The sequence below is a fragment of the Gorilla gorilla genome, chromosome 3 (assembly GCF_029281585.2).
Source record: "Gorilla gorilla gorilla isolate KB3781 chromosome 3, NHGRI_mGorGor1-v2.1_pri, whole genome shotgun sequence".
Taxonomy (NCBI): domain Eukaryota; kingdom Metazoa; phylum Chordata; class Mammalia; order Primates; family Hominidae; genus Gorilla; species Gorilla gorilla.
This window is the reverse complement of record NC_073227.2, coordinates 123,965,513-123,992,475: the sequence shown is the minus strand read 5'-3', so window position 1 is coordinate 123,992,475 and position 26,963 is coordinate 123,965,513. Positions and strand designations below refer to the sequence as shown.

At 34.4% G+C, this 26,963-nt stretch overlaps 1 protein-coding gene across 1 annotated transcript in view; it reads left to right on the top strand.

Moving 5' to 3' along the window:
* TACR3 (tachykinin receptor 3) overlaps positions 1-26,963 on the top strand; it is a 129,846-nt gene that overhangs the window by 52,023 nt on the left and 50,860 nt on the right. The window contains exons 2-3 of the mRNA XM_004040220.4: positions 10,198-10,386; positions 12,264-12,414. Of these exons, the coding sequence (XP_004040268.1) occupies positions 10,198-10,386; positions 12,264-12,414 (340 nt within the window). The remainder of the gene's footprint in view (positions 1-10,197; positions 10,387-12,263; positions 12,415-26,963) is intronic.

The following is a 26,963-nucleotide window of genomic DNA, read 5'->3' as shown; positions in this document are numbered from 1 at the left end:
ACCACCCTGATCAGTCAGCAGCTATTGATATTGAGTCAAGAATCTCCACCAGCAAATGATTATGACTTGCTGAAGGATCAGATGATCATTAGCATTTTATCAGTAAGTAATTTTTAATTAAGCTATGTACATTTTTTAGACATAATGCTATTGCACACTTGATAGACTACAGTACAGTGGAAACATAAGCTTTAAATGTGCTGGGAAACCTATAATTTCTGTGACTTGCTTTACTGCAATATTTACTTTATTGTGGTGGTCTGGAACCAGACCTACAACATATCCAAGGTTCTCCTGTATGTCAGTAAAGGAATTGTTTTCAAAAAAATAATCTTCTGGCCAGGTGTGGTGATTCACCAATTTGGGAGACTGAGGTGGGCTCCTCACTAGAACTCAGGATTTCAAGACCAGCCTGGACAACATGGTGAGATCCCACTATCTCTACTAAAAATATAAAAAATAGCTGGGAGTGTTGGTGCACACCTGTGGTCCCAGCTACTCAGGAGACTGAGGTGGGAGGATCACTTGAGCCCAGGAGGCAGAGGTTGCAGTGAGCCAAGATCACACCACTGCACTCCAGTCTGGGTGACAGAGACCCCATCTCAGAAGGAAATAATAATAATAACAATCTGCTAAGAGTTCAAAAGTGTCTTCATAGGGAATTAAACTCTCAATAAAGTTGTTTTAATAAAATTTGTTTTAATCTTTGTTATTTCTTTTAAATGTTTTACAACTTTGAGGGGGTTATAAGTGCAGATTTCTTACATTCATGTAAGATAAGTGGTAAAGTGTGGTCTTTTAGTGTACCAGTATTTTTACATTATTATAAATACATAATAGGTGTACATATTTATGGGGCACATGTAATATTTTGATAAAAGCATATAATGTGTAATGATCAAGTCAGAGTTATTGGAGTATCCATCACCTCAAGCAGTTAGCACTTTTGTGTTAGAAACATTCTAATTCTAGTCTCTTAGTCATTTAGTTATTTAGAAATATACAATAAATTAGTATTAGCTAAATAAGCTGCCCTGTTGTGATACTAAACACTAGATCTTATTTCTTCTATCTAATTGTATTTTTGTATTTATTAACTGTACTTTCTTTACCCTATCCTCTTCAGTACCTGTATGTGGGAGCTAAAAATATTTGAGCTCAAAGTTTTTTTGTTTTTGTTTTGTTTTGTTTTGTTTTTGAGACAAAGTCTCACTCTGTGCCCAAGCTGGAATGCAATGGCGCGATCTTGACTCACTGCAACCTCCGCCTCCCGGGTTCAAGTGATTCTCCTGCCTCAGCCTCCCAAGTAGCTGGGATTACAAGCATGCACCATCAAGCCTGGCTAATTTTTGTATTTTTAGTAGAGAAGGGGTTTCAACATGTTGGCCAGGCTGGTCTTGAACTTCTGACCTCAGGTGATCCACCCACCTTGGCCTCCTGAAGTGCTGGGATTACAGGCATGAGTCGCCATGCCTGGCCTGAACTCAAAGTTTTTAATATGTAATTGATGACACTGAAGTGACTTTATGAAGCAGCTCTTTTGAAGTTACTTATGGAAGTGGTTTTTGAGACAATATAGAGGTGACACAAAATGTCAGTAAACTGGACTTCAAAAGAGTGATTTAGAATTTTATATCTCATGGGTGAAATAATCAAATATGTTCTGATTTTAAAACTACTTATTTTTAGCAAAAAATTTAGCAAAAAATTTAGCAAGTTTTATATTGCCGCTATAGATTACTACTTCTAAATCTGTTATCTGAAATTTTGAGTAGGCATTGTTTCATGTAATATTCTTTACTGATGCAGCATTTTGATACAAATCATTTTGTAATTACTATTTAAGTAAAAAATTAAAATTTTAGTATTAAATGAGTTATATATAAAGTTCTTAGAGTGTATGGTACCTAAGCATTCACGCATTAGCAATTATTACTTTTATTGTTAAAATAGAAAATTTATATTTATAATCAATATATTAATGAGGTCATGTTTAATACCTAAATCTCTAGCTTCATTCAGTACCACCTGTTTTTTCCCTGTCCTGTATGCTGTAGAGCTGGCCTTCCATAGTTCCCCAAATGCACTCTGCTTTCTCCTACCTCAGGACTTTGCTGTTCAACTTCCTTCTCTCATTCCCACCTTCACCCTAAATAAGCCCCCACTTATTTTTCTAATCTTAACGTTGCTTTCTTGTGGAAGTTATACCTAATGTCTTTACCACTGTGTCCACTTATAACCAAGACGAGGTCAAATTCCCTATTTTATGCTTCATAATTACTTGTACATATCTTTATAATATCACACTGTAAACAATGAGGAAATTTTTATTCACCAGAATTTCCAAAAGGTTGAGCTAGACCTACCAGTTTAATGAGGGAGTGAGGGACTGGGTTAAACTTCACAAGAGGTTGTAAATGAAGAGTCACCCATGATGTATGTAGGGTTTTAGAAAATTAGGTGAACATTACAAAAAGAACAAACTCAAGGACAAACATCAGGACAAAGAATGGCAGTGTATTCTCCTCTCTCATAAATCTCTAAGTTCAATATAATTTTGAAATCTGAAATGCTTTATATAATTAAATTTCTTTTGGAAATCATACGTATATTTTGTACTGATTCAAGAATAGTGACAGAGGGAACTTTAAAAGTCATATTGGTAACTTTAAAAATCATGGGGTATGGTACTGAGCACACAGGCCATCACACTAAAGCCCCAAGGAACATTTAACCAAATATCCTGGAGGCAACGTTACTTCAAGGGACATTTGTGTGATCATTTCTAACCTATTTTGTGACTACTTGAGTAATATATTTCTTCTGCATTAGACTCTGAACTCCACAAGGGCAGGGGAGCTACTTCTACTTTGTTCATCAATATTGCCAAAAAAGATAACAAAATCCCAGAAGATAGCTGGTATTCAAGAAGTTGTTTAAAATAAATACATAAATGAGTAGATAAACCTAATTCTAAATCTAAATTGAATGCCTATAACATAGAAACAAATACTTTCACTATTCTGAAGCTGTTTTAAATATAATTTCCCTCAAATATCAGTATATACATTTTACTTATAAAAATCAAAGAATTTGAGATGAACAAGTGATTTGTTTCTTGACAGATAATATCCTATTATATGTATATATTCATATATACATATATGAATAGTCATAGTCATATATACATATATGAATAGTCATAGTCATAGATGAGTCATACATGAGTCAGCAAATATAGATTATTTTAATAAAAGCTTATTCACTTTGAAATTTATTAAGACAACATTTATAATCAGCTAAATGATTCATTTATTCTTAAGTTTGTCTAAGACAGTTATGGGCCGGGTTTGGTGGTTCACGCCTGTAATCCCAGCGCTTTGGGAGGCCAAGGTGGACAGAAAGCTTGAACCCAAGAATTCAAGACCAGCCTGGGCAACATGGTGAATCCTCATCTCTACAAGAAATACAGGAAAAAAAAAAAAAAAAAACTAGCCAGGCATGCACCTGTAGTCTCAGCTACTCAGAGAGCTGAGGCAGAAAGATCACTTGAGCCAAGAGTTGGAGGTTCAGTGAGCTGTGATCACACCTCTGCACTCCAGCCTTGGCAACAGAGCAAGAGGCCCATCAACCAACCAAACAAACAAAGAATAGAAAAGGCAGTTATGAAAAAAATCACAAAATAAAATGTATCTAGAAAATGCATTTTGACAAAGGTCATGTATCTCTCAAATGATTTGCCAAAGCAGAAAAGCAGAAAATACCCTAGCACTGAAGGCCAGAAGTTGAAACTTTATGGGTCATGAGCAGCTGTTGCAACTAATCTTTATTTTGCACAGAGAGTAGCCAGACCGTATTTTGTGTTTGGGACTTAACAGATTAGAACATATTCTACTATGACCAGGAGCAAATTGATTGGAAGAGAGTAAAATTCGTATCATTTTAGGCAAATTATTTTTTGCATAGTTTCTACAATCAAATAAACATCTGAAGGCTGGATTCTGTCTTCATTGCAAAACTTGAAAATATGTAAAAGCACATAAAAATCCAGAAACAACTTAATAAAAATGCCAACAAAAGGAAGAATTATAATAGATACAAATAACAATTACAAAATTGAAAAGGCTTTCTTATTGACATCAGACAAAAGTTACATCCAAACTAATCTGCCTTTCAAAAGACAATAAGTAAACATAAAAGACCACCTCAATTATATCAGAAAAATAGTAAGTGGTAAAGCAAAGCGGTCTAGTATTAGAGTGGAAAGGAAAACTTTTAAGAGGTGGCTTTAAAACTATTAGTTTTCAATAGATGCTTCTGAGAATTTCAGCTTCTATAAAGGATAATAAAAAGTGACTTTAAAACATGTTTAGTGGTATGCTAATATGAAGAGTAAAGAATCAGCTCTTAGCTGTTACTTGTGAAATAATCCTACTAAGGAGATTCTAATGTCTTTAAGAATTTGGTGAAGGAAGAATGGTGATGAGAAGCTCGGCGAAAATCCTTGGAAAAGCTGATGTGATCACATAAAATATTTTTTAAAGCAATAAAGCACTGACAATTATTTGGGTGAAATTATATCTCACATCTGACTATTTATTCTCAAAGTCCAGAGAATGTTTGTTCAGGTGAGCCTAAATATCCATCCTCTCCATGCAAATTATTGTTGCTGAAGAAAGTTACAGAATAGAAAATATTGGTGCCCAAACGAATTCCAAATCAACAATTTCAAATAAGTTTTCATCAGAGCCTGGCAATTCTCCCTATTTCTTTGGCCAACTAAGTGTCCCTTTCTACAACAGTATTTTGGTATTTCTTTACTTTCCTCAAACCATTCACTTAATTCAACCTCCAGTGGTAATGCCCTAATCTAAGCAGCAATTATCTCTGAACCAAATCAGAACATAAGTTAGATAACTTACTTCCCTGCTTCCATTCTTTATATATATGTTTTTTTATTTTTTATGAGACAGAGTCTTGCTCTGTCACTCAGGCTGGAGGGCAGTAATGTGATCTCTGCTCACTGCAACCTCCACCTCCCAGGCTCAAGAGATGCTCATACCTCAACCTCTTGAGTAGCTGGGATTACAGGCCTGTGCCACCACACCAGGTTAATTTTTGTATTTCTAGTAGAGATGAGGTTTCTCCATGTTGGCCAGGCTGGTCTCAAACTCCTGGCCTCAAGTGATCCGCCCACCTTGGGCTCCCAAAGTGCTGGGGTTACAGGTGTGAGCCACTGTGCCCAACATTTGCTTCCATTATTTTCCTCTTCCAGTCTCCAGACTGAAGCTCGAAGCTCTTTTCTGGAGGAAATCTGATTATTCTACTTCTCTGATAAAATTGTCTCAATTACTTTCTACTGGAAAAAAAAAATCCACAACCTGTACTATAACTTCATCTTAAACCACCTTCCCTCTTTACTTTCTGCATATTAATTGCAGTATCCTGTAATTACTAAAGAATATGATGCTTCTTCCACCTGTACCCACTGTCTTAGCTTGTTAGGGCTGCTGTAACAATGCACCACATATTTGAGTGCCTTTAAATAACAGTAATTTATAGTCTCATTGTTCTGGTGGCTGGAAGTTTGAAATCGATGCTCCATGATACATGCTCCCTCAAGAACCTGTAGGGGACTCTTTCCTTGTCTTAACCTAGCTTCTGGTGATTTGCTGGCAATCTTTGCTGTTTCTTGGCTTGTTGATGCCACATTTCAATCTTCTGTCTTCACATAACATTCTCCCTACATATCTGTTTCCAAATTTTCCCTTTAAACAAGGACACTAGTCATATTAGGTTAGAGACCACCCTAATGACCTGATTTAAGCCCAATTACCTATGTAAAGAATCTATTTCCAAATAAGGTCTGTGATACTGGGTGTTGGGTCCTCAATATTTCTTTTTTGGAGGGTCACAATTCAAACCGTAAAAACTCACCATCAGGCTGGGGCGGTGGCTCATGCCTGTAATCCCAGAACTTTGGGAGGCCGAGGCAGGCAGATCACCTGAGGTCAGGAATTCGAGACCAGCCTAACCAATATGGGAAACCCCCTCTCTACTAAAAATACAAAAATTAGCCGGGCGTGGTGGCGGGCATCTGTAGTCCCAGCTACTCAGGAGGCTGAGACAAGAGAATTGCTTGAACCTGGGAGGCGGAGGTTGCAGTGAGCCAAGATCGTGCCACTGCACTTACGGCCTGGGCGACAGAGCAAGACTCAGTCTCAAAAAAGAAAAAAAAACACCATCAACATAGGAGTTTTTCACATGCTGTTCATTCTCCCAGAAATCTTTGCAACCCTCACTCTTCTGCCACCTTGCCTGGTTATCCTTCCAAGTTTCAACCTAGAATGACTTTTCTTAGGGACAATTGAAGTACAATCTAAATACATTTTTCTCAGTTCATGTATACACTTGGCCTTACCTTCGTAACAGCTGTTACATCTGTAATTTACATTTATTGGTGAGATTATTTGATTAGTATTTGTCTGCTTCACAAATGGTATGGACTTCACAATTTGGGAAGTATTTTTCTACTTCACAGAAAACCATTTTTGCCCAGTGTTGGGTCACTAGTGTTTGGAATACCATAGTAGGCATTCAATAAATGTTTTATTGAATAAATGAATCATGGATCAGACCAGCTATGACAAAAAGGTATGCTAGAAGTTTCAGTATCTCTACTATCACTAACATGTTCATGAGAACATAAACTGATTATTTCCATGTAATTCAAATAAAATGATATTTTACCTGTTAGAAATTAATTTCTAACAGGTAGAAATTATTTCAGAAAATACTTTCTCTAGCATTAGACTAATTAGACTGGCCAGAAGAATCAATGCGATTTGCAATTTACTTTGAATTATCTGTGCTATAGGAGTTGTACAGGGCTTTAAGCTTTCTTGTGTTATTCCACTTCTCCCTTTACTCTCAGAAAATCAACTGTCTAAATACCTAAATCACATTCATTAGATGCCAGAGCAAGCAACAAAGCAAAAGATTATAATGAGATTTGAGGGATATTCAGTTCAGTACAACAAATTTATTGACAGGTGCTTGGCTTTGAAACACCAATACAGAAATAATTCCTATATTGAGATAAATACTATGTGAGTTATAATCAACATGAGCAGGAACAGAAATGCCCACATATAATTCCTTTATATATTTTACCTTTGTTTTAATGTTACACATAAAGGCTTTTAGATTCAAAAATGCAAAATGGCAAAATTCTACTTCTGATTCTTTGGTGGGTATCTCTAACACACACACACACACACACACACACACATATAACACATAAGTATCTAACATATATATCGTGGAGGAGAAATATATATATTTCTCTCCTAAAATAAATGGTTATATTCAAAATCTATAATCTGTATCTATATTGTCTTTGAAGACTGGCAAAACTGGCTTAAAATTCTAGCTCTTCTCTTATTATCTGGATCATTATGAACAATTCCCATAATCTTTTAAGCCTCAGTTTTCCTTTCTGTAAAATAGAGGTAATAGTATTATTCTGTGGTTGGATTATTATGGCTATTAAGTATATGTGATGTATGTAACCCTATTACATACATTATGTACCCTAGTTATGATTAACAATCAATAATTTTTTTGTTATTATCTTCACCAAAATAACCATGAGAGTTGAATTTAAAGTCTCCTATTTGAAACATATGCATTATTTTTCTTTGTAGAGTTCACACTGTTTTCCTAAACTTAGGTATTTTTTTGTCACTACTTTTTCTTTTCTCTTTCTGTAAGCTTTATTGAGGTATACTTGATATACAAAAAATGCACATATTTAATGTATACATTTTGATGAGCTTGGAAAAACGTGATATTGCCACAATCAAGGCACTAAACATATCCATCACCTCAAAAAATTTCCTTGTGTTCTTATGTGTGTGTATTTGTTGTGTGTGTGTGTGTGTGTTAAGAACACTTAACATGGGATCTATCCTTTTAACATGATAAAGTTCATGATAATTTGTTGCTAACTATAGGTACTATGTTATACAGCAGAAGTCTAGAACTTCTTTATCTTGCATTATTAAAACTTTATATACATTGAGCCCTGAGCAATCATCATCTGTTCTATGCTTTCATAAGTTTCAGTCTTTTAGATACTACATATATTTGGAATCATGTAGTGAATTAAGCCAGTCACAAAAGGACAAATATGATTATTTTTCAAATCTAAGTTTCATGTTTACCTAATGGCTGTTATACATGATGAATTAAGACTGTTTTCTTTAGGTAAATCATGACTATAGTTAATATTAAGAATATTATATAGATAATTTTCACAATATCTTCTGAAAATTTAATTCTGCCCAGTAGTTACAACAGCAAAGAGTTATAAACATATTGATAAAATATCCTTATTTTGAAATATTTATTCTTTTTTTATAATGGAATATTATTTTTTTATTATACTTTAAGTTTTAGGGTACATGTGCACAATAAGAAAATGTGGCACATATACACCATGGAATACTATGCAGCCATAAGAAATATTTATTCTTAAGGTTAACATTTTTTGGCCTATGCGATGATATTCATTCTTTGATGAAAGTATTACATCTGAAAATTTTTCATAAATCAAAATATATTCTATAAACATAAAATGACCAAAAGTAGAATTGAAACAACATAAAGATCATGTTTTATTAAAATACAAAAAGCTAATTTGTTTGGTACATATTATTTTTGTCTCTGAACATTAGCTAGAATTTGGCAATTAGCCATGCTATCTCCAGTTCAAAATTGGAAGTTGCTTCTTTCAGCTATATTGTTACTCTGGTACTAAGTTAATAAAGCATGACTCTACTTACCATATTTACAGAATTCCTAACTTCCCCAAGAAGTTTCCCTCCAAAAGTCATATTTAAGTATGCTTTAAGTATACTTTTTAGAGACTCAAATATATTTTTCCGTTACAACAGTGTTATATGTAGTTACACAGATAGGCACCATGAAGATGTTCATGAGGCAGTATGAATTCAATATGAGGTATAACAGGAAGGCATAGCCTCAATCAAACTTGATTTATTAATCACGGAAATTCTGAACTTATCTCCTGCTGCTCTTAAATGGGTTTATGGACCATATCTTTTATAGGAGTTTCTCATCTTTGTCAAGTATGTGGCATAATCCATATTATTTCTCTAGAAATTATATGTTTAAAAGTTAAACATACAGAGGAGACATGAAGGTTTTGAGCTGTGAAACCAGTATTTGTAAGCACTTATTAAGTGCTTTTCCAATTCCATTCAACAGACATTTATGAATTCTAATGTGTTAGGCACAATACCAAATCATCAATATCTTTCACTCACATCGGAGGTACCCAGTTCCCCGGGTTAGGGACCAGTACCAGTTCCTGGCCTGTTAGGAACCAGGCTGCACAGCAGGAGGTGAGTGGTGGCTGGTGAGCTAAGAAGCTTCATCTGTTTTTACTGCCATTCCCCAGTGCTGCATTACTGCCTGAGCTCCGCCTCCTGTCAGGTCAGCGGCATTAGATTCTCATAGAAAGCCAACCTTATTGTGAACTGTAGGTGCGAAGAATCTAAGTTGAGTGCTCCTTATGAGAACTTAATGTCTGATGATCTGTCGCTGTCTCCCATCAACCCCAGATGGGACCATCTAGTTGCAGGAAAACAAGCTCAGGGCTCCCACTGATTCTACATTATGGCAAGTTGTATAATTATTTTATTGTATATTACAATGGAATCACAACAGAAATAAAGTGTGCAATAAATGTAATGCCCTTGAATCATCCCCAAACCATCGCTCCCTCACCCACTGCGAGTCCATGGAAAAAAATTATCTTCCATAAAACCGATCCTTGGTGCCAAAAGGCTGGGCGCCGCTGACTTACATCTGTTGATCCTCACTTTACCCCAAGAGATGGGTGTTCTTATTTCAATTTTAAAAATAATAAAGCTGAGGTTCAAAAAGTTTAAACAAGTGTCAGAATAGAATTTGAACCTAGATCTTCCTGATTCCTAGACTATGCCATGATTACCATTCTACGCTGCCTCTACTCAAGCAGTCCTTATCAACTGGTTTCCCAAAAGAGCAATGACTCTAACTATTGAAATGCCTTTGAAATACCCTTGAAACTCCATTTCAAACTCTGTTATACAGAAAACCAATGAAATGGTTTTGTTTGTTTTTATACAGGTATATGGCTATTATTGATCCCTTGAAACCCAGACTGTCTGCTACAGCAACCAAGATTGTCATTGGAAGTATTTGGATTCTAGCATTTCTACTTGCCTTCCCTCAATGTCTTTATTCCAAAACCAAAGTCATGCCAGGCCGTACTCTCTGCTTTGTGCAATGGCCGGAAGGTCCCAAACAACATTTCACGTAAGTTAATTCTCTATTATGGTTTTCAATTCAGTTTATCAAACATTTAGGAAACTACAGATTAGGAGCAACAATTAAATAAGACTGACATTTCCCCCAGGGTTCATACATTATTTGGAAAAGGAAATATATAAAAATACTGTAATATGGTATGATTTGTGTGTGGTCAATAAGTTGTGTAAGTTACTAAGGTTTTTAATTGGAAATATGAGGATGTCTATGTGGGATGGCATTGGAGAGTTTCCTGAAGGAAGTGATAAAAGATAAAAGCAATGTGCAAAGAAAAGCATTGTGTTATTGATTGAGAAATGAGTGAGAAGGAAGAAATCAAAGCCCAGATGTGTTGATTGCTCTTTTAGGAAGCGTAGCTGAAGGGAAGGAGCACCCTAGTAGGTTATCTAATTTTATTTTGGTTTGATTTGGTTTGTGTTCTTTTGCTTGTCTCTAGACAAGCAAAAAGCATTAAAAAAACCTGAACACTAGATTGAAAAGGAAATACAAATGCTATAATATATGGTAAAATTTGGTTCATATTTTATACCCACCTTAAATAGAGCAAAAAGGAATAATAATGTAATTGTGTAATTTATTGCATTTGATTTTTAAATTATAATCTTAAATTTTATTTTAATAACGTACTTATTTTTCTATTTTACTCACCAATTTTTCCCTTTAAAAATAACAAATGGTGCAAATAATGGTTGCCATTTAAAGCAGTCGTTTTATCTACCTTTGCTCTACCCAAAGTTCAGATTTTTGAACAAAAATATTAGGAGGCACTTATTTAAGGAAAATCAGACAGCTCATATTAAACTGAGTACCCTATTCATTATTATTAATACATCTTAATTGTATGATAATGCTATCATCTTCAAATTATTTGTTGACTGATTTATTTCCTCATTGACTTTAAATCAATACTTAGTAATCTACCGAGAAATGGAAAGGCAAGGATATTTAAGATTCACTTTACGAAAAACAAAAAACAAAACAAAAAAAACACTGGTATGGAGAAGACCGTTCTAACAAACTTTTTAATTACTTTAAAGCTTTCCAAGACAGTGAAATCCATACAAAAGTTTGTAAAATTTTAAATTATATTTGGGCTATTGTAGTATGGCTTACTCTCCTTTTCCTCGCTAATTGAATTTTTATAATTTTGATTGAAAGCTACTAAATACCAGAATTTAATTTGATAATTCACAGCAGCATACTTCTGGTTTGACTACTATGTCGACATGTTTTTTTGTTTTGTTTTGTTTTGTTTTGTTTTTACCAAGTTAACAATGCAATCAAATGGACCCAGACTCTGGAAAATTGCATGTAAATGTCTTTACCTGATTTTTAAAAATTGTAGTAACTTGTGGATTAATTATGGCTCAGAGTATCTACTTACTTTTTTCCCACCATTTGAATGAAAAACAGTTTATGTATGTCTGATGTTGCAGCAATAGAGAAGACAGTCCTATATAGGAGAAAACATATGCCGGTTGATTCATTTATTCTATCTCTTCCCTTTTCCTCCAATGATATATTTAATTGGTTTAGCTCAACAATTACCAAGCAGAGTACATAGCAGTGGAAAGTCGTTCATCCTCAACCTCTAGGCAAGGAGAACTTATGTTTAACTGAGCCCTTCAACCCAGCTATAGTTTTCATATACCAAGTAAAGATTGACAACATCAACTGGCAGCATTTGAAACATAAATATAAGTGACAATAGCATGATATTTTGATGGAATTTTGAGATGAATGTATAGAGATAATGTAGAAATAACTCTTGGTAGTTTTAATTATGATTTAAAGCTGAGCAAATTCAGTCCCCAATATTTCATTCCAATAAGGTCTTCAGCATGTGTTTTTCTTATTTTTCGTAGTTACCATATTATCGTCATTATACTGGTGTACTGTTTCCCATTGCTCATCATGGGTATTACATACACCATTGTTGGAATTACTCTCTGGGGAGGAGAAATCCCAGGAGATACCTGTGACAAGTATCATGAGCAGCTAAAGGCCAAAAGAAAGGTACTGGTCCATGTTGTTTACCTAGCGTTTGTATAGGTTATGGTATATCAGAAAGAAAAGCAATCTAGTCATGGCGTGTTAATACAATATGATCTGATGCTCTACTCCTGTTTTTAATGTCTTTGCTTTAATTTTTTTCTTTTCTTTTTTCTTTGGTTTTGTATAAGCTGCTGTCCACATACTATAATCAGTCTGTTATATAATAGTTAATTCATTACATAAGGACTTCTTAAAAATTGCCTTTTGTAAAGTATTCTTAATTACTCTGCTGAAATTGCTAAAATTTCACTATTCCAGTTGATTGTATTTTTGCAACTCCATCTTTCTTTGTCGTTTATTGAAAAGAATGCCTCTGATGTATTCTATAATCTGCTCAAGGCTTCTTTTATCCCAGGAATGACATCTCTTCTAGAAAGTGCAATAATTTTCTAATATACATCTATCTTTCCTGCATCCCCTCTTGTTTCTTTTTATTTCTCTCTCACTTTCTCTGTGTGTTCTTTCCCCTGATAAGACATTTTATATGTATGTATGATTAAAGAATGAGGATTGTATTAATACTATTCTATAATTTATTGAGTGACATGAAAAAGGTTGTTTCTAATTTACATGAAACAAAAACACCTCTAAAATATTATATTTTACTAGGATTATTTTATTGAGATTTTTTCTACTACCATTATGCAACTAAATAAGTTAGATTTTTTTCATAAATTTGTGGAGTTAAAAGGAAACACATTCCATCCTTTTCTCCACAGTTGGTGTGTACCTAATGCATCTTGGAGAGGTTTTATCAAAGATGAATGAATCCTACTGATTATGCCAATCATTATTGTTTGTTCCACTTATGACTTATTTACACAGTACTACTAGCAACACATGGACATTTCCTTTAAAATTCAGTCAACAGTCTTAAAAACACTTAGCTACAAAAACTCACTTAACAGTGATCAATCAGGTTTTAAAAATGCAATGTACAAAATGGATTCCATTTTAATAGTGCTTTTTCTCTGATATTGACAAATAATACTAGACCACATTTATGTTTGGTTAACATTTACCATGATTTCTAGCATTTGAAAACAAAAAGTAAGAATGAGCTTTTCCAGATCAATTTACTCATTTCAGGATGTACAAAAATATATCTACTGTGTATGTAATTCAATTTTATTTTTCTTTCAAAAAGCTTTACTTAAAAATAATGTGCACAAACAACCAAATGGCCTCTGGCACCTACAAACGAATCCTAAAGCGAGGAGAGCTTCAAAAACATGGCCCTCTTACATGAACAGTATCTCTCTCCCCTTTGTAATTTCAACCCGCCTTATATAACATCTTGCTCATGTTGAAAGATACTCTTTCCTTGGGATAACTTCTTATAGCTATATCTTAGGTATCATCAGAGTCAATGACTGATGTTATGTTCTGTGTATTTCAGAATAATTTCTCTATAGTACCTGGTTAGTTTCTGTCATTTATTTCTTTTTTTTTAAATTTTATTATTGTTATACTTTAAGTCTTAGGGTACATGTGCACAATGTGCAGGTTTGTTACATATGTATACATGTGCCACGTTGGTGTGCTGCACCCATTAACTCGTCATTTAGCATTAGGTATATCTCCTAATGCTATCCCTCCCCCCTCCCCCCACCCCACAACAGTACCTGGAATGTGATGTTCCCCTTCCTGTGTCCATGTATTCTCATTGTTCAATGAGAACATGCGGTGTTTGGATTTTTGTCCTTGCAATAGCTTGCTGAGAATGATGGTTTCCAGTTTCATCCATGTCACTACAAAGGACATGAACTCATCATTTTTTATGGCTGCATAGTATTCCATGGTGTATATGTGCCACAGTTTCTTAATCCAGTCTATCGTTGTTGGACATTTGGGTTGGTTCCAAGTCTTTGCTATTGTGAATTGTGCCACAATAAACATACGTGTGCATGTGTCTTTATAGCAGCATGATTTATAGTCCTTTGGGTATATACCCAGTAATGGGATGGCTGGGTCAAATGGTATTTCTAGTTCTAGATCCCTAAGGAATCACCACACTGACTTCCACAATGGTTGAACTAGTTTACAGTCCCACCAACAGTGTAAAAGTGTTCCTATTTCTCCACATCCTCTCCAGCACCTGTTGTTTCCTGACTTTTTAATGATTGCCATTCTAACTGGTGTGAGATGTTATCTCATTGTGGTTTTGATTTGCATTTCTCTGATGGCCAGTGATGATGAACATTTTTTCATGTGTTTTTTGGCTGCATAAATGTCTTCTTTTGAGAAGTGTCTGTTCATATCCTTCGCCCACTTTTTGATGGGGTTGTTTCTTTTTTCTTGTAAATTTGTTTGAGTTCATTGTAGATTCTGGATATTAGCCCTTTGTCAGATGAGTAGGTTGCGACAATTTTCTCCCATTTTGGGGGTTGCCTGTTCACTCTGATGGTAGTTTCTTTTGCTGTGCAGAAGCTCTTTAGTTTAATTAGATCCCATTTGTCAATTTTGGCTTTAGTTGCCATTGCTTTTGGTGTTTTAGACATGAAGTCCTTGCCCATGCCTATGTCCTGAATGGTATTGCCTAGGTTTTCTTCTAGGGTTTTTATGGTTTTAGGTCGAACATGTAAGTCTTTAATCCATCTTGAATTAATTTTTGTATAAGGTGTAAGGAAGGGATCCAGTTTCAGCTTTTTTTTAAACATTTCACTGTGTATGCCTAAACAAATTAAAATAAACCCAGTAATTGTAGATTATAGTTTTTCTTCATATGCATGTATTTTTCTAGAAAGAAATAAAAATTTAATCTGAGTGTTTCTTTTGTTTTTGAATTCAGAGTCCCAGAGGGAACAAAAAGGAAGAGGGATTTTTTTTTTAATTTTGTCTCTAAATAAATGGTGAGAGTAAGGCAAAACATTACCTTTTGATTTCATTACTCCACAATTTCAAAATAGAAATACTAATTCAGACTGGGAGTGTGACCCTTCTAGAATATTTCAAAAAAGTAAGACGTTTTAAAGTTCCAGTTTATATGTCTTCCTCTTGGTTTGTATTCTAGGCTGAAATAATACGAAATGGCCCTTTATGTCATGGACTTCTCATAATAAATCTGTTTGTCCTTAGATTTCTTTTACAGTCAGTTATTGGTATGAGCATTGATATCTAGGCACTAATATGCATATTGTTCAAAATAATAAAATTTTAAAATATAGCTGGCTCTTCTCTTAATTTTTTTCTTTTTATCTAAAGTCAAAATATTGTTCTGGAGTTGTTTACAATACAGCTATTACTAATAATCATGTTATTTTGGATTTTTTCATATCATTACTTAAAACACAGAAGTTCTACCCTGGATGGACCATTTATTCATATGTTGTCTCCTAGAGAATACATCTTTGATATTACAGATTTGACATAAGACATTAAAAAAAGTATTGGCTACATGAGTGCAAACTAATCATGACTATTGGGAAAAACAATTCTATACACTACTCTGAGCCAGACTCTTAATAATAAAAGACTACATGGGGTGGAGCAGGATGGTCAAATAGAAGCCTCCACTGATCATCACCCCAGAAGGACACCAATGTAACATCTATCTACACACAAAAATAATCATTTCCTAAGAACCAAAAATCACGAGAGCTCTCACGGTATCTGATTTTAACTTCATATAGCTGAAAGAGACACTGAAGAGTGTAGTAAAGACAGTCTTGAATTGCCAGTGACACCCCATCCCATCCCCAGCAGCAGCCATGTGGCATGGAGAGAGAATCTTTGCCCTTGGGAGAGAGAGCACAGCAATTGTTAGACATTGCATGGAACTCAGTGCTGCCCTGTCACAGGAGAAAGCAAAACTGATCCAAATCTAGCTGATGACTGTGCATAGAGGGAATATTTAATCCAGCCCTAGCCAGATGGGAGTCACCCATCCCATGGGTCAGAAGTTGAGTTCCCCCACGCCTCACCACAGTGGGCTAAAGTCCTCTGGGGCTCTAAATAAACTTTAAATGCAGTATAGGCCACAAAGACCGCAACTCTATGTGAGTCATAGTGCTGTGCGGGGCTCACAACCAGTGGACTTGGGTGGTGTACAATCTACTGAGACATCAGTGGGGTTGACTAAGGGGGTGCATGTACCACCTCCCCACAATCCCAGGCAGCAGGGCTCATGGGTTCAAAAGGAACTGGCTCCTTCCACTTGGGAAAGGAGAGGAAAGAGTAAAGAAAACTTTGTTTTGCATCTTGGATACTAGCTCAGCCACAATAAGATAGGACACCAGTCAGAGTTATGAGGCTCTCTTTCCAGGTTCTAGGTGCAAGATGACATTTCTAGACACAACCTGGACTAGAAGGGAACCCACTGCCTTGAAGGGAAGGACCCAGTCACAGCAAGACCCATCACCGACTGACTAAAAAGCCTTTGAGAGCCTGAATAACCAGTGGCAATACCCAGGTAGTACACCATGGACCTTGGGTGAGCCTAAACCATGCTACTTTCAAGTGAGACTCAGCACATTCCCAGCTGTGGGGGCTACAGGTAAAAACACCTTCTGCTTGAGAAAAGCTAAGGGAAAAGTAAAGGGGACTTTGTCTTCCATGTTAAGTACCAGCTCAGCCACAAGGAGGTAGAGCACAAAGTGGGCTCTTAGGGTCTCTGATTACAGACCTTGACACTTGGACAACATTTTTGGACCTACCTGGACCAGATGGGAGCCCACTGCCCCGAAGGGTGAATCCCAGGCCAGGCAGCATTTACCACAAGCTGATTTAAAACACTCTGGGCCTTAAGTGAACATAGGTGGTAGTCTGGCAGTACTCCCTGTAGGCCTGTGGCAGTGGTGGCCACAGGAAGTGTCCTCTGCCTTTGAAATGAAGACAGAAGAGGGGAAACAACTGATTCTTGTGGTTTGAATGCCAGCTCAGCCACAGTACAATAGAACACAAAGTAGACTTCTAAGGTTTTTGACTCTTGTCCCTGACTCCCAGACAGCACCTCTGGACCCACCTAGGAGGAACTCTGGACCCACCAGAACACCTCTGGATCTACCTGGGAGAACTTACCACCCTGAAGGGAAGGACACAAGCCTGGCTGGCTTCGCCACCTGCTCATTGTAGTATGCCAGCCTGCAAGCATAGATGGTAGCCAGGTGGTGATTATTTTATATATACATATATAAAAAATATATATTATTATATATATTTATTTATATATTTATATATGTATTAAATATATATTATATATTTATATATAATATATTTATATATTTTATATAAATTTTATTTTATTAAATTTATTTTATATATTTATTTTATTAAATTTATTTTATATATTTATAGATAAATATATATAAATATGTATTATTTATATATATTTATCGATAAATATATATAAATATGTATTATTTATATATGTTTATCTATAAATATATATATAAATATATTATTATGCTTTAAGTTCTAGGGTACATGTGCACAACGTGCAGGTTTGTTATGTATGTATACATGTGCCATGTTAGTGTGCTGCACCCATTAACTCATCATTTACATTAGGTATATCTCCAGGTGGTGATTAAAACAGGCTTTGGGTGAACCCCAGTGCTGTGTTTGCTTTATGTGTGACCAAATGCAGTTCCAGTGGTGGTGGCCACAGGCTGCTTGTGTCACCCCATCCACCCCACCCAGCTCCAGGTGGCTCAGAACAGGAAAAGGGACTATATTTGGAAGAAAGTGAAGGAAGAGAACAAGAGCCTCTGTCTGGAAATCCAGAGAATTCCTCTGGATCTTATCCAAGACCAACAAGGCAGTATCTCTGTGAGTCTGCAAAGAACCACAGCCTTACTAGGTATGTGGTACCCCCTAATGCAGATGTGGCCTAGATCACAATACACAAGTCCTTTTGAATATCTAGAAATCCTTCCCAAGAAGGATGGGTCCAAATGGGCCTAGACTGTGAAGACTACAATAAATGACAAACTCTTCAATGCCCAGACACAGACAAACATCCATGACCATCAAGATCACCCAGGAAAACATGACCTCATGCAATGAACTAAATAAGGCACCAAGGACCAATTCTGGAGAAACAAAGATATGTGACCTTTCAGACGGAGAATTCCAAACTGCAGTTTTGAGGAAACTCAAAGAAATTCAAGAGAACACAAGGAATTCAGAATTCTATCAAATAAATTTAGCAAAGACATTGAAATAATTAAAAAGAATCAAGAAAAATTGCTGGAGTTGAAAAATACAATTTATATACTGAGGAATGCATTAGTCTTTTAACAGCAGAATTGATCAAACAGAAGAAAGAATTAGTGAGCTTGAAGGCAGGCTATTTGAAAATGTACAGTAAGAGGAAACAAAAGAAAAACAAATAAAAAACAATGAAGCATACCTACAGCATCTAGAAAACAGCCTCAAAGGGGCTATGTAATATATACAAAAATCAAATCTAAATGGATTAAAAACTTAAATCTAAGTCCTGAAACTATGAAACTACTACACAAAAACATTGGGTCAACGATCCAGGCCATTGAACTAGGCAAAGAGTTCTTGAGTAATACCCAACAAGCACAGGCAACCAAAACCAAAATGGACAAAAGGAGATCACATCAAGTTAAAAAGCTTCTGTGCAGCAAAGGAAGCAATCAGTAAAGTGAAGAGATAACCCACAGAATGGGAGAAAATATTTGCAATCTCCCCATCTGACAAGGAGTTAATAACCAGAATATATCAGTAACTCAACTCTCTAGGAAAAAAATCTAATAATCCAATTAAAAATGGGCAAAGGATCTGAATAGACATTTCTCAAAAGAAGACATACAAATGGCCAACAAGCATAAAAAAGATGCTCAACATTATTGATCATCAAAGAAGTGCAATTCCAAACTACAATGAGGTATCATTTTACCCCAACTAAAATGGCTTTATCCAAAAGTCAGGCAATCACAAATCCTGGCAAGGATGTGGAGAAAAGGAAACTCTCATACAGTTGATGGGAATGTAAATTAACACAAACACTATGGAGAACAGTTTGGGAGTTTCTCAAATAAAAATAAAAATAGCACTACCATATAATCCAGCAATCCCACTCCTAGGTACATAACCAAAAGGAAGGAAATCAGCATGTCAAAGAGACATATCCATTCCCATGTTTATTGCAACATTATTCACAATAGCCAAGACTTGGAAGCAACCTAAATGTCCATCAACAGATGAATGGATAAAGAAAATGTGGTACATGTACACAGTGGAGTACTTTTCAGCCATAAAGAATGAGATTCTTTCACTTGCAACAACGTGGATGGAACTAGAGGTCATTATGTTAAGTGAAATAAGCCAGGCACAGAAAGATGAAGTTTGTATGGTCCCACTTATGTGTGGGAGCTAGAAATGAAAATAATTGAGCTCATGGAGATAGAGAGTAGAAGGAAGGTCCCAGAGGTTGGAACAGTAGTGGGAAAGTAGGGGTGAAGTGAGGAGTGTTATTGGGTACAAAAATATAGTTCGAAGAATGAATAAGTTCCCATATTATATAGCACAACAGAATGACTATCGTCAACAATAATTTAATTGTACATTTAAAATTACTAAAAAAGTATAATTAGATTGTAATGCAAAAGATAAATGCTTGAAGTGATGGATACCCCATTATCCTGTATCAAAATATCTCATGTAACTCATAAATGTATACCTCTACTATGTACCCACAGAAATAAATAATAAATAATGAAAGGCTAGCAGATGCTGATTGAACTCCCAATTACTCATGTACAAGAATATATAAGAGCTGAAAAAATTTTAGGCTAGTCACGAGCAGAAGACCTTTGTAAATATTGAAGAGCATTGCTTCCATTTCTCTTTCTCCCACTACTTTTAGGAACTGTGGTCAATTTCAAGCCTTGTGAATTATATTCTTTGAAGTATAACCAGTAGAAATATCTCACATTTTTATGTTATATAGAACCTAGCATATTTAAACTTTGAATTAATATGAAACGTTTAGATAATTTTGGATTAACTACTCCCACTCAATTTTTATTATGTCCTGCCTAAGTAGCAATAGTTTAAAAATAACAACACTGGTATTAACTAGCACTAGGTAAAAACACTGAATATTACCCTTGAGAAATAAGCTGATAGCTTTAAAAATGTTTCCTCACCATTAAAATTAGAGTGTTGAACCTCTTAAATGAGGCCGAGTATTTAACTTAAAAATCCCTATACTTTAAAGAAAAGTATATTCAACTAATTTCAAAATATAGAATAACAATTGTCACACAATCCTCAAAGCCTAGGCTAAGTTTAGTTCATTTTTTTCAATGATAATTTGTTGCTAATCTTACTAAAGCTCTCCTTCAAGAAATGTGCATTATTCAATACATTACTATGATATTCAAGTTGGAAATTGAAATTATGATACTTCTATAAATTTTAAGAGAGAATGCTTTCTTAACATTATCCTGTTTGCTGACCAAGTTATATTAATGCTTACATTCCAGTTTGAGAATAATTTAGTATCTAGAAAAGGAAACTGATCCTTGTCAACTTTAGTCTACTTATTAGTAGATAGTCAAAGATTTTGGCTACCTATTAAAACGTTGGCTAAAATGCCATGTATGAAAATCATTATTGAAACTATCTGTTTCAAATTATAACAATTATACAACAAAATTTGAAACTTTATGTCTTTACTCAATACACCATAGGTTGGCATATGAAAAGCTGAATTTTAAATATCTAGTGTTCAACTCACAAACTGACTTAAAATACACTTGCAGTTTTAAAAAACTATTCTAGAATGATAGATCTGATAAGAATCTAAAATTTCATGAATCCCTTGCCTTGCTCCTATTCTGTACTAAAATCGAAGACTGTAAGGAGGAAATGAGTAGAGGGGCTAACAGATTTCATATTTAGGATATTTGGTAAAAGAAATTAAATATGCTATTTTATTTTCTTAGTCTTGCCTATATCATACTGTTCCCTAAGTAAGAAAACTATAGATATCTTCTCAAAGTCATTTGTAATGCTTCTTAGAGTTAGCATCTTATTTACAGCTCACTAAATCCATATGACTACAATTTGAACTCATTCACTTTGGAAACAGAAAGGATTTGCTATCCATCTCTTCTACATAGTATTTCCGTAAATAAAGTCTACTTCTTTCCATCTCAGGTTGGAAGAAAATGTAGTCACATTCTCCTATAAATAATTTAAAAATCCTTGGCAATGACAAAATACATCCCAAAATATATGCGTGAGGGACACAAATGAATCCCTACTGGCATCTTGGAGTAACTATCTACAACACTGGCCTTGTACAACATAAATGCTACAAGACCAATGATTAATTAGCAAGATGGAAAGAGAATAAATTATACTAATCAACAGCTGTATGATTGGACATAAAACATAATATTTAAATGATTATAATTATAAAATGCATCAATAAGAAAAAAGAAGTCTATATAGAGAATGGAAACAATGTGAATGTTATACTATATCAGATCCACCTTCATTCGTCAAAGATTATTTATTAAAAATTCCTACTGTGGAAGTGGAATAGACAAAGTTTGTCTAAATTCAGGAAAGATGTTTTCTAGTCTTCTGTTAGCCTTGTGAATCAGGTAAAGAAAAATGAACTGCTTACAAGTTGCGTTAATATTGGTTCAATGCCAAACCTCCGCTTGTGTTGATAAAGAGAATTATCTCCACCTGGAGGAAGGGTTCTAAGGACATGCTGCAAAGCTTTGCCCTCAGTACTAGTATGTTCAAATTTGACCAATAACAAAAATATCAATTCTTGGTCATGAAAGTAATTCTATAGATACAGACAGACTATTAAATGACTGAATTAGGAACTAGGAAAGCCAAGAGCTCCGTGCCATGTACATGACAGGTTTTGCATGCTGTGCCTTGGCCCCACAGCTAACCAGAAAGAACAGGGTCTTGGATGTGAAAGATCCTTGTATTCCAGTTCTTGCCCTATCTAGGGGTAATCTTGGTCACATATATTTAACTTTATTATGCCCTGTTTGCTGAAAATTGTGGAGGTTTAAATAAGATTGTATGTAGAGACCTTTTGGAATTAAAATTGTGGTTCTAGAGCCTAGCACTGTATCTTTTACACAAGAGGCATTTAGTTCATATGGATATTTGCCTTTTCTCCTACCATTGTGTATCTTTTCCAAAATAAAGAATCTCAAATTGGATGCAGAACTCATTTCCTGACATTAATGTCTGATTCTCCTTTTTTTCTTTTAATTAAGAATTTGTTCAGATGGCTGTAGATTTTGTCAAGATTTATAGTCAAGATAATTACATTAAAGATAAAATCAGTTTCTAAGTGTCCTAAGGTTTTCTATGGTTTTTTGTGCATTAATTGTAACAAGAAATATAAATGTCAAATTTCCTGTGGCTATACATTTCACCAAAGTGACAACAGCAGCAACAGCCACAGAGGAAATGGAGTAATTTTCCATTTTTCCATTCTTAGATTTAGCCTATAAACTAAATCTCTTACTCTTGGAGAATATCCATTATAGCAAGCTGAATCAAGAATTTGATAGCACATTTCCTTCCCTGTGTTTTAATATTTACATCATATTTTATACTATTAATCTGAACTTCTGCTTAACAATTGTCTTCCTTTACTACCCTGCTTAGTGATCAATATAACACAATATGTACACATTTTCACATTTTTCTAAGAGATAGCTCATTGTGCAGTATCAGCAGTAGTAAATGTTCAGGGTAATTGAGAAACTGCTAAAATGCTGGCTTTGTGAAAAGACTGGAACTTTTGTCTGACTCTTTTTCCATGCCAATTTATTTATCTTTATGTACTTTGTTGTAATTAAAAAAAACCTTGAAATTACCCATATGACTTAGATTTCCAATGTTAATATATCATGGAGATGTTCAAGCTCATATATAATGGAATTGTGGTTTACCTATTTTTGTGTCCCTCTCTCATTTCTACATTTTCAGGACACATTTCCACATTTTCAGGACACATTTCCACTTATTTCTATGCATCTTTCCTTAATAATTTGTCATAATAATATTGTTATTCATACTATTATTAATCATAAAACCATAATATCTCCTTTTAAAAACTAATGTATTCTACTTTCTTTTAAAAAGGCATGTTATCATCTTGGTATAAAACTAACATTTTAATAGTAAATTTTCTAGGGAAATGAAAGTCAGGAACTAGAAAAAAATTTTTAAATTTCTGTTATGTATTATGAAATATCTTCCCAAAAAAGAAAAAATATTGTAGGAATTTTATATAGAAATTCATGATTATTTACCAATTATTTTTCATTCAGATATTTTGAGAAAAGTTTTTATTTTGACTGATGAATCAATGAATATCATTAGACTATATCTATCTCATATCATTCTGAAATTATATAAATATTTTAACCCAGCAGTGTATGCTGAAAATGTATGCAATTTGTTCTTTAAAAGCTTTTGCTTAAAAGAAAAATAGCTAAAAACAAAACAAAGTCAGAAAACATCTGAAACTTCTGATGGGCTTGTATAATATTACCATATATACAATTCAACTACTGTTTCTAATTGAAACAGTGAAGCTTAAAGAAAACTAATAGCTCTTTGCTAATTCTAGTAACTTTATCTACCCCACCTCATGGTACGACTTGCAATCAGGAGAGCCTTCTATATCTGAGTTGTACATTGATTGCCAATACCACATGCTTTAAACCCTTTGATTAAATATTCCTCCTGCTCTCTATGTGTGGCAGTAAATCCTGCTCTCTATGTGTGGCAGTAAATGTGAAACACTTTGAAAAGCCTAGAAAAGTTTTTATTTTTTTTTTGTGGTTTTCCAGTAGTACTGAAGAAGTGGAAATGATTATTCTTTTTTAAAAAGATAAGAAAAGATAAACATTAGGAGGAAATATCTAAAGCCTTTCAGTGTTTGGCAATCGTTTGAAAAAGTTTCTCTATGGATTATCTGTTAATACTACTCATTCTGCAAGTACAAATTCAGGAGAGATGGAATCATGTTCAGGCGTCATGAATTTCTAGCAGGAAAATGAAGCTCAGCATATGAAATCTATAACAATTGCCATCATTATCAATACTTCATGAAACATACAGGCACACACACAACTGAGAATTATATCAATTATTATAGATTTTATACAATCATTATATAGAGCTTTGACATATATCATTGTACTCATCCTCACAAAAATCCTGGGAGTGAAGCCTGGTAGAAATTGTTATCCCTCATTTAACAAATCAAAAAACTGAAGCTCTGGGAAGGTGAATGTTGCCCAAACTGACAGGTAGTGCAAGTAGAGTTCATTCCTACAGAATGCAAAACAACTGTTATTTCTACTACTTTGAACTGCAAAGAATTGGTAGCTACCCTTAGGCAATCTGTATCTCTATCTCTCTCTCTCTCTCTCTCTCTTTTTTTTAGACAATGTCTCACTCTGTCGCCAGACTGGCAATCTCCCCCCTACTGAAATTTCCTGCTTATCATTCCATTCTACATCCTGATTTACTCTAGAACAGTGCTGTCCAATAAAAGGTTTTTCAATGATAGAAATGTTCCATATCTGAACTATCCAACACAGTAGCCACTAACCACAGGTAGCTATTTAACACTTGAAGTATGGCTAATACAAACAAATGACTAAGTTTATTTTATTTTATTCTAGTTATGTAAGTTTAAATTTAAATAGCCACATGTAGAAGTGGCTATCATATTGGTCAGCACTGCTCTAAAAAGGCAGAAAAACAATAAAGCAAATCCAGTAGTTATTACAAAACCTGTGTTTACTCTCATTTATTGTGGTAATGTAGTAAGACATGAATACAATCAGAAAGTGCCATTAATTTTAGCAAACATAGAAATTCACTTGACTTTTTGAAATTTCATATTGATACATAATTATTGTACATATTTTGGGTGTACATGTGATATTTTGATACACTAACACAATACATAGTAATCTAATTAGGGTAATTAGTATATCCATCAGCTCAAAAATTATTATACCTTTATGTTGGGAGCATTCCAAATCTTTCTTACAGCTATTTTAAAATATGCAATAAATTACTGTTGCATATTTTATCCTAGTCACCCTACTGTTATTAAACACTGGAATTTATTCCTTATATCTACCTGTATGTACGTATCCATTAACCAACCTCTCCTTAACTCCCCTCCACCCTACCCTTCCCAGCCTCTGGTAATCACCGTTCTACTCTGTACTTCCATGAGATCAATTTTCGTATAGTTCCCACATATGAGTGAGTACATGCATTATTTGTCTCTCTGTGCCTGGCTTATTTCACTTAGCATAATGTCCTCCAGTTCCATCTATGTTGCTGCAAATGACAGGATTTCATTCTTTTTTAATGGCTGAAACAATATTCTCTTGTGGATATACCACGTTTTCTTTAGTATTTGATGTTTTCTTTTTATAATAGACAAATAATAATAATTTGTCAATTTAAAAAGCAACATTTTTTCTATTTTTACTCATTTTTCAGTTGACAATAATTGTATTCTCTATTCCTTTTTAAAATTAACAAATAATAATTTTATACACTTATGAGGTACAATGTGATTATATATGATGTGATTATATATACACAATGTGATTATATATATAAATATGTATATCCATATTTTAGGATGATTGAATCAAGCTAATTAATATATCCATCACCTCACATATTTATCTTTTTTTGTTGTGAGAACATTTGAAATTTATTCTCTTAGCAATTTCAAAATACACAATACATTGTTATTAACTATAGTCATCATGCTGTTCAGTAGACCTTGAAAACTTATTATATCACCTGCCTAACTGAAATGTACGCTTTGATCAACATCTCCCATTCCCTCCCAACATCACCTCTGGTGACCACAATTCTACCCTCTACTTCTATTAGTTTGACATTTTTAGATTATGCATGTAAGTGAGATTATGAAGTATTTGCCTTTCTGTGCCTGGCTTATATAACTTAGCATAATGTCCTTCAGGTTCATCCATGTTATTGCAAATGGCAGAATCTCCTTCTTTTTAAAGGCTGACTAGTATTTCATTGTGTACATATGCCACGTTTTTTATCCATTCATCCACTGATGTATACATAGGTTGATTACATATCTTGGCTATTGTGAATAATGTTGCAATAAACTGGGAATTGCAGATATCTTTTGATATACTCATTTCAATTCCTTTGGGTATGTATACAGAAGTGAGATTGCTGAATCATATAATACTTGTTTAATTTTTAGCTTTCTGAGTAACCTTCATACTGTTTTACACAATGGCTGTACTAATTTACATTCCCAACAACAGTGTACAAGGAAGGGTTCCCTTTTCTCCACATTCTTGCCAACACTTATCTTCCATTTTTTAAATAGCCATTCTAACAGGTGTGAGGTAATATATCACTGTGGTTTTAATTTGAATTTCCCTCATGATTAGTAATGTTGAACATTTTTTCATATATCAAAAGAACAATCTAAAGGCATCACACTATCTTATTTTAAA